The sequence below is a fragment of the Octodon degus genome, unplaced genomic scaffold (assembly GCF_000260255.1).
Source record: "Octodon degus isolate 3935 unplaced genomic scaffold, OctDeg1.0 scaffold00555, whole genome shotgun sequence".
NCBI lineage: Eukaryota > Metazoa > Chordata > Mammalia > Rodentia > Octodontidae > Octodon > Octodon degus.
The window spans coordinates 21,121-30,660 of record NW_004525131.1 but is presented as its reverse complement, the minus strand read 5'-3'; the positions used below and the strand labels follow the sequence as shown (position 1 = coordinate 30,660).

The following is a 9,540-nucleotide window of genomic DNA, read 5'->3' as shown; positions in this document are numbered from 1 at the left end:
CTTTGCGGGGGGGCAGCGCGATGCAGAGCGCAGAGCGAGTGCTCAGGCCTAAGAGGCTGCTGTGAGGCCCAGTGTGGGGAAGGTAAGCAGGCGAGCAGCGGCACCACGCACTCCTCTTGCACTGCTTTCTTGCAGGCGGAGGCGACACTATCAAGGCCCCCTGGCTGAGAGCTCCAAAGGAGGGCAGGACGACGAGGAAGTTCGAACCTGCTGCTTGAGGAGTCAGGCGGCTAATGTTCCTTGTATTAGTCATAACACGGCCTTTCCCCGAAGGAAAGGAAGACGGACCATCCACTAGGCCCGAAAACACCGAAGACGAGCCTCCCAGACCTGGAGCGGAGGGCGTCGGCGCCTGCGCACTAGGGTCCGCCCACGCGCTGGGGACCCGCCCCGCCTCGGCCCTCTGCGTGCGCACCGCCTAAAGCCCGTCCCCCCAGAAAGACTGCCGGCGCATGCGGCGGGAGCGGAGCACTGGCTGCTGGCAGCTCAAAGCGTCGGTCGCTGGCCTTGGTCTGCAGCTGACGGAAGAAGCTGAAGCCAGCTTCAGGTAAGCTGAGTCCAGATATCCGGAGGAAGCGTTCTCGGGTGCGGGAGTCGGCGTCGCCCTTCGAGCGCGGTACGGACAGCCCCGCCACCGGTGATGGACGTCGCTCTCCACCAATGAGAGGCGAGATGACCCGGCATGCTGCCCAATGGGCTGTGTGTCTGAGAGCGGGGCGGGAGGCCAGGGCGGTGGCGTGCCGGCTCCCGCGCGCGGGCCGCGTGCCTGGGCGCCGCGGGAGAGGGGCCCAGTCGTCCGGCTGCTGCCGCGGGGCGCTACAGAGCCCGATGGCGGCGGTCAGCGCGGCCTGACCAGGGGCTCCTAGAGCCCTATGAGTGCCTTGCGCTAAGCCATCCCCGGAAAGCAGTTCCCATCCCCGCTATCCGGCCTCGGCGCCGGGGCTCCGTCCGCTGGGAGGGAGCGCGCAGGTCCGACATGCCCCTGCAGTGGGTGGGCCGGCCGACCTTGGCCCCCCGCGGCCGCGGCCCGGGCGGAGGAAGGGACCTGTGCGCCCTGGGGCCAGACGCTGTCCCCGTGGCCCAGCCTCAGTCGTCTGCTGTCTGCGGCCGCGTGTGAGGATGCGGCGTTCTAGCTAAGTTCGCTGCGTGTGCGTGGCGCGCTTACGTCCGCGCTTACTGGAATTGTGTATCAGCAGCCCCGTGACGCCAGCAGTACGTAGAGACTCACCCCATTTTTACAGCGGTGTGAGTCCAGGTTTACTGGGGGCTTACGTGGGGTCTCAGCGCGCGGGCGCTGAAGCTGGAGTTTGATCTCACAACTTTGATTACTGCCTCCCATGCCTTCCCCCGTCTGTGGTGGCTTTTCTCTGATGCATCTTCATTTAGGTTGCTAAGTGCTTGAAAACCTGATGCCTTCCCATCGCTTGCAGAATAAAGTTCAGCAGAGCATTTAAGAATGTACGAGTTGATCCCTTCCTTATACTGTATCTTCCTCCGTAGTGTTTTCTTGGCATTTGTCTCTGTTTTCGTCTGCCTATTCAGTCTCCCATGCTGTAAGGCTTTAAGACCTAAGTTAGATCATGCAGTTGGTCCTTCAAGGCCATCCGAAGCCTGGCCTAGAAAACAGCAGTAGGGATCTTCACTGACCCCAGGCCGACCCTCACTGCCCTCTAGTGAGACATGTACAGTACTTGAAACTGTGGTCCTGACACTGAGGACTTCCCTTGTTTAAAAAAATTTGATTTTACTTTTTAAAATTTGGTTTTTTTAAAGAGAAAACAAAAATAAAAGCAAAAATAAATAGCAAAACAAAAAGACAAACAGTAACAATATGGTACAAATTTTCAAAGCAAAAATGGCAAATTAACAATGGTTGTTATATTACAGATTTTTATCATCAAAACTAGTGCTCAGATTAACAGACATAGGTATGCAAGATTGGACAAATATTTAAACATTAACCTTTAAATAATCCTTAATTTTTTCTTGTCCTTTTACTTTTTATTTTTTAAATTTATTTTATCGGGAATATAATAATTCATAAAACATTAGGAATGATACACATTTAAAAGAACAAGATGAGAGGTATTCAACGTTGGTTTTTGTATTGCATGTTGCTGTCTACTGAAGACTTTCTATTCTGATTTACTTTTTTAGTCTTCTTATCATGCCTTTCATTTTCCCACCATCACTAAATTGCTTTCATTTTTAAATGTTTCTCAGTCTCATAATGGTTTGTCAGCAATTTGACAGCTCCAAAGGAGGGCCAGATGATGAGGAACCTGGAACTCTCTGCTTGCGGAGGATAAGTCAGGTTTGAGGAGGATAAATCAGGCGTCTAATCTTCCTTGTATTAGTCATAACATGGCCTGTCCCTGAAGGAAAGGAAGCCGGACCACCCAGTAGGCCCGAAAACACCAAAGACAAACCTCCTGGAGCGGAGGGCATGTATGGTTAACCGTGTATGGTTAATTATTGTGATCCCCATAAAATATAAGTGGGGTCCGAGGGTCTTCCATAAACGTGAGGGAGAGTCCTGTCAGCCTCTCACAGGATCTCTGTGACTGTTGGAATATTTATGGCCAGCCACTATGGGAGATGCCAGGATCTCGCAGAGAGGGTCACCTTCTTAAAGTAAAACTTGAGCCAGTCAAATACAAAGGGTTGAAATAAGTCCAGAAGTAACCTGTTCTGTAATCCACTCAGGAGTGGCTGAGAAATTTCTAGGAACATACAAAATTTAGTCAGTGTACATAGTTTCACCCAGGGATGCCTAGTCAGGATTTAACTAAAATGTAGCCAAGTCTGATAGTCATGTATCAATAAGGAACCATTCAACTTTAAGGTGACAGAGTAGTGTTTTCCCCAATTACAGGAATTTGGAGCCAGTAAATTTGAGGGAGCTGGATGCTATATACTCCTAGGAGATCACAGTTCATATTAATCTACTGTGTACTCCTAGTGGTCTTTCTTTAAAGGAAACAGATGACTGTTTAGTCCACATTTCTGTGATTTATTTGTCCATAAAACCCATATACATTTTGTGGAAACCAAAGAGCATGCTTTTGAAGTAGCCTCAGCAGAGAATAGAAAAAGCAGGACAGTTGTCTTCCTTAACAGTCGTAGAAGAAGATATTCTGAGCATTCTTATTTTTTACCTAGTGTGTTCATTCATTTTCTGGGGAGGCATGGGACCAGTGAGTGCCTCAAACCAAATTCCTGTTTGGTTATAATTTGGCTTCACACAGAATGTAGCTAGAGGAAGAAAATGTCTTCCTCATGCCAAAGCAAATGTTTTCTGTGATTTGGTGATAACCTTTCTTCTTTTTTTCTTTTTAAATCATATTTGAGCTTGCCAAAAAAATGATATTTCAGTGATGAATTGTGCCTAGGGAGCCTGTCACCATCTCCCTACTGATTTTTTTTTTTTTTTTTTTCCAGAACCAGGGATTGAACTCAGGCCCTTGCGCTTGTGCGCTTGCCAGACAAGTGCTTATTCTGCTGAGCTATCTCCCTGGCCCCTCCCTACTGATTATTGACGCTGTTTTCAGCACCCTTTTGACTGTGTTGTCTTTTGAGTCCCCCTCATCATCTTTCAAGTCCATTTCTTACTTTCCCTGCATGACTGTACTATTCTTTGGATTTAATCTCCCCTTTCTGCCTGCTCTGCCCGTGGTGTGATTCCGACTGGCTTATTTGGTGTCTGAGGTCCTCTCTCCAGTATATACAGTCTGCTCATGCCTTACCTGGGAGAGATTGCTAGCAAGGAGCATGTTGTTTAAGTTATGGAAGAGAACTAGCTGTACTTGAAAGAACTTAGGTTTAGCTATAATTCCTTTTATATGGTCAAATACTTTCCTTTTGGCCTGTCTCCCAAAACTTAGGGGAGCTGTGTTTTCTCAGTGATACACTGTAGCATAGCCAGACACATTATTGCTTTCATGGAGAATTGACTGCCTTATCCAAGATTGCAAATTTTTTTCCCATATAGGGGAAATAATGAGACATGTGTTTGGCATCCCAGTGTCTGGCAGTGATAGCAGCCAATGTTTAAGGCAGAGTGTTCTATCAACACTTATAGAACTGTATTTTGATTTTCAAGGTTATCAAAGGTTTAAACAAAGTTTTATTGTATAGTCGTTTTTCTACTCTTGTTTGACTAATGCCATTCAACATCCTAAGAAAAACGTCTGTCATGAACTGATTTAAACCTGACAAGGACATTCTGAACTCCTGGTCAACAATTCATTGAATTCATAGCCAGTAACTGGCAAAGCCAGTATCTGAACAGGTTGGTACATTGAGATATATTTTAATCTGTAAGTTTTCTTTCTTTCAGGTTAAAAAAGAAAATGAAGTACATTCTAGTTACTGGTGGTGTTATATCAGGAATTGGAAAAGGAGTCATTGCCAGTAGTGTGGGTACCATACTGAAGTCCTGTGGCTTACATGTAACTTCAATTAAAGTTGACCCCTACATTAACATTGATGCAGGAACGTTCTCTCCTTATGAACATGGTAAGCGATATTCATTTTTGTCTTCCTTTTACTTTCTAATTGGGTATGTGAAAGAACATGTTAGCTCTTGGGAATTGTATGAGTATGTTTATTAATTTATTCATTCATTCATGGTTCTGGGAATGGACCATGACTCAGGACCTTGAGCTTGTCAGGGCAGGCACTTGTGTCACTGAGTTGTCTCCAGCCCTGTCTGAGCATTTTTTTTTTTTTCCCTATATTTAGGTCAGGGTCTATAGGGTCTGAGTCTATAGATTGGACTCCTAGGGATTCTCCTGTTTTCAGCCTCCCAAATGCTGGGGTTACAGGCGAGGGCCACCATGCCCAGTCTCAATCACCACCACGCCTAGCCTCAATCAAGTCTCAGCTTGCTCAGCAGGGCATGGGGGTTGAACCCCAGCCTCTGGGCTCTGCTTAAGCAGTTGCTTTATTTTGCTGAGCTATCAGGCCGGCCCCCTGTCTGAGCATTTTGTAGTGGCTTTTATTCTCTGCTTTCTAAAATTATTCTTAGTACAGCAGAATGATGTTTGTTTGTTTGTTTTTCCTTCTCTGGACAGGCAGAAACAGAAATCTTAATAGGCAACTTAATGATGGTAGCCCGAGAGTTTCTATAATATTGATGATCTTTTCGGTAGTAGCTAAATAAAAATCTGTTATTTGTCTCAAAAAAAAAAAAAAAAAAAAAAAAACCAAAACAAACTACTTGGTGACACAATGACTTCAGATATTTGAGGAGAATGCTTTTTCCAAAAAGAGGCATGAGAAGAATTTATTAGAAGTAGTTATAAGGCATGTTCAAGAGCAGAGAATGAGTGCTCAGAAGTGAGGCCCAGTACAGTTAGGAACTGATGATCTCTGAAGTGTTTTAGGAGGTGCAAGTCTGTGGAACTTAATGATCTAAGATTTTAGTCTTAGAGGGTAGGAGAGGATGGTCCACCCTTAGTGAGCCTGATCTCTCTAAAGAGTAATCCCTTCATGGGTGAAAGAGGATTATTTGGGAGTAAAAGAAAACAGGCAGACATTTTGCACCAGAAAGGGAATTGCCCAGGTTTGCTATTTTGGGAGAAGGAAAAAAAGTAAATAAAATAGGCTTGTGTTCTGAAGCTACAGTTTTTCTGTAATAGTTATTAAAATTTTGACTTTTTTTTTCTTTCTTTTTTTTTTTTGCGGAACCAGGGATTGAACTTAGGCCCTTGCACTTGCCAGGCAAGTGCTTATTCTACTGAGCTATCTTCCCCAGCCCCAAATTTTGACTTCTTAGCTTTATTCTACCTAACTTTATTTCATCTATTCTACTTTGTTTCCTCCCTGAGACTTTGGTCTCTTATTCTTAAGGGGTTACAGAAAGCCAGTGGTCTACTTCAGGCTGAGGAGGGGGATTGATCCTGCCTTTCTAGGAACCAAAAGTCTCCTTCTGACTGAGCTAAAGGAGACATAGGAATATTGAGTTCCATCTTTTGAAGAACCATGTATTTTGATAACCTGAAAGAGGGCAGGGACGTTAGTCCACAAGAACAGTGCATTAAGAATCCCAGTGCTAGGACTGGCCAAATAGCTTAGCAGACTGAAACGCCTGCAAGCAGGCACAGGGGCTGGAGGTTCGATCCCTGGGCCTGCTGTGCTGGCCCCACCCCTGGGCATGCAGAGATGGTGATTGAGACTGGGCGTGGTGGCATAATGCTTGTAATCCCAGCTCTTGGGAGGCAATAAACAGGCAGATCACAATGAGTCTGATCTAGTAGTGAGACCCTTAAACACCCTGTAGACCCTTACCTAAAATTATTTAAAAAAAAAAAAAAAGAAAAAGAGAAAAAGAAAAAGAATCCCAGTGCCCAGTATTGTAACCAGAAAAATATGGGCTTCCCCCACCAGATGGTTCAAGAGAACCAGGACAACAGCCAGTTGTTAGGGTTTATGGCAGAATCTGATATCACATTTATTTGTGAAGGTAGATCATGGAATGCAGAGGACACATCTGCAGAATTGTCAGGAATGAACATTCTGTTTGATAGTGGCATATGTTCTGTCTTGTGCTACTGTTAGAAATCTAGGGCCATTTGGTTTTATAGAGGAACTTTTCTCATTGTTTTTACCTCTGAATGTAATAATAATGAGATACCCTCTGCAGTATTATTTAGAGCTCTTTGTGTACAAGTTAGTAAGAGATTCAGTGTGCCCCCTTATATATCTCAAATCTTGTTTGGAGAATGAAGATGGCACCCTGATGGTCAGATCAATGGAAAACTGATCAGGTCCACTGATGACTCAAGACTGGGAGGCTGGCTGGTTGATCTGTGGTTTTAACCCAGGGCCCTTGAACCCATAGTATATCTTGCATCCTAAGGTATTTCTCCCTATCCACCTTGGAGGCAACCAAGACCATGGCTTCCTACCATGGTTGCCACTGTGCACTGTTTGGGGCTGGCCATCGTATTCCAGCTCTTATCCTCCAGGCAGTAGCACACAGCAGTGTGATTACAGCTATGGATAGGAATGCACCTGTACTGATGTAGGGGAAAAGTAATTTCTAACCTGCTAGAGGCCAGACACACCAAGCTCGTGTTCCTTGGAGTCAGAGAGTGAATTCTAAGGAATAACAGAGGCTAAGAGTAAGCAAATTTATGAGGAATAAGAAGGGAATAAGAATAGCTCCCGAGAGACAAGAGGGGCCTTAAATTTATTGCCAGTGAGCCCACTTTTCTGAGAAAGTTTTATAGAGCAAAATCATGAGGTGGGAGTGTGGGTCAAAACGAATCAGCCAGTGAGAATGCAGGTATAGTCACTTGGGCTAATGTTGATACAATCTGCAGGTTAGGGCAATTGTATGTTTTTGGCCCTAGGGATACCATCAACACCAGTCGTGGCCAGGCATGGTGGCACACACCTATAATCCTACCACTCAGGAAGCTGAGGCAGGAGGATTGTTTTGAGTTCAAGACCAGCCTGGGCAACAGTGTGTGCTCAAGGCTTCCCTAAAAACTATGTAGAAAGACCCTGTCTCAAAAAGACAAAAAATAAAATAAAACACCAGTCACAATACAGGTCTTAGTTGAAAGGGATACAGATTTATAAGCCCCAGTATCCAAAAGAAAACTAGTATTTTTACGTTCTACATCAAGAATTGCCCAAAGCTCATCCAGGGTGTTATCTACTTTGTTGAGAGGATTTTTTTTTTTTTGAAACCGAGGATTGAACTCAGGCCCTTACATTTTCCAGGCAAGCACTTATTCTACTAAGCCATCTCCCTGGTCCCTTGAGAGGGGTTTTGAGAGACTTTGGGCTCCTTTAATCTTCTAGGGCAGCCAACAGGTGATCAGGTGGCCTCTCCTGTGGAAGAGAGGGCAGTCTCATTTCCATTGTCTTCCCCCTTTACAGTGGAGACACAGCCCAGGTGGAGAAGGGCCCAGCTTACTACAGTTCTTTCACAAGTGTCCAGGCTTTCCACAGCAGTAGCAGCCACCTGGTCTCTTATTCTCCCTCTTCCTTTTTTTGGGGGGTGGGGGCAGCTCAGCCCTGCCCTGAGGTTGCGGTTGGCGCCACGTGTGGTGCCTGGAATCAAACTATTGTCCTCTGCTCCTCCTAAGCTTGCCTAAGCAGTTGCTTTAGACCGCTGAGCTATCTTGCCGACCCATTCTCCCTCTTCATACAAACACATTTTTTTTTTTTTTTTGGAGAAGGATCTACAGGGTGTTCAGGGTCTCACTGCTAGATTGGACTTGTAGTAGTCTGCCTGTTTACAGCCTCCCAAGAGCTGGGATTACAGGCATGCACCACCATGCCCAGTCTCAGTTGCCATCTCATCACACCCTGGGGGCGGGGCCGGCACCGGCACCGGCATTGGCATGGCACGTCCAGGGATTGAACCCCTGGCCCCTAAGCCTGCTTGTAGGCGCTTTAATCCACTGAGCTATTTGGCCGGCCCTTCTCCGTCTTCGTAAGTGGAGTCTTTGCATCACTCTGATGAGGTAGGGTCTGTTTTGAAGCAATACATTGGGCCTGTCCTGTATCTGTTGTCATCTCCCCTGGACCTTGGCATTAGCTATTACTTTGTTCCTGTTGTTGAAGACCCCAAAGACCAAGTTTAAAAGTTCCTTAACAAGGGCCTGCTTTGAAGTTTTCTGGGATATCTGGGGCAGACTGCTTTAGCATTCAAGAATTCAACCTCCACCAGGTCTGGCTCTGTTTTAAAGTTGGTCCTATTGATATTGGTCATAAGATTGTAGAAGAGCCACACAATTCTGGGTCTTGATGTGGGGCCATAAGAACCTGAACCTGCAGGATTTCTGTCCACTTGTCTGCTTTCTTACAAATAGATCAACGTGAACTATTGTGTTAACATTTAAGGTGCTATTCAGCAGCTATGTCTAACTGTACTGACCCCATATTGAATTGCAAAGAAAAATCCTCTTTCTTTTTTAAATGCTCTGCTTTAAAAAGGTCCCAATTACTCATAATAAGCCTAAAGGTGATGTTTTAGGTTTAAAGTGAGTTATCCATGCTCCAGAAAGGGGACTGCCTGCTTCTAAGATTTCCATTATGTACTTCTGGAACAAGATAAAGACAAGAAAAGATGGGAACTGCAGTCACACCTTGAGCACACTTTACAGCTGGGGTCACTGCAGCCTGGCCCATTTCCCAGTCAGAACTGCCCAGGACAGCAGCTCTGCTTTCTGTCATGTTCGGTCTGAACGGTCTTGTTCCTGGGACATGGCTACTCCAGCACAGATCAAGGATGCAGGAAAGTTGTTCACAACAGCTGGGCTTCACTCAAAAATCTACCCCAAAGATCTGTATGTCTAGAGACTCCTAACATACATGAGGAACTCGGCTTTCAGAAATCTGGGGCTTTTGCCTAACAAGAGGTCACATATTGGGTCGGATAGATAGTTTACTGGCATAAGTGCCTGCCTGGCAAGGGCAAGGTCATGAGTTTGATCCCCAGTACTGATGATGATGATGATGATGATGATGATGATGATGATGATGATGACTGATGATGATGATGATGTGCAGGACTAGAAA

The 9,540-nt window shown here is 45.6% G+C and overlaps 1 protein-coding gene across 1 annotated transcript in view; it reads left to right on the top strand.

The window, feature by feature from the left end:
* Positions 1 to 382: 382 nt before the first annotated feature.
* LOC101574388 (CTP synthase 1) overlaps positions 383 to 9,540 on the top strand; it is a gene marked incomplete at its 3' end in the record, with an annotated part of 29,351 nt that continues 20,193 nt past the window's right edge. Inside the window, exons 1-2 of the mRNA XM_004648686.2 lie at positions 383 to 547; positions 4,340 to 4,518. Coding sequence (XP_004648743.2) covers positions 453 to 547; positions 4,340 to 4,518 — 274 coding nt within the window. The remainder of the gene's footprint in view (positions 548 to 4,339; positions 4,519 to 9,540) is intronic.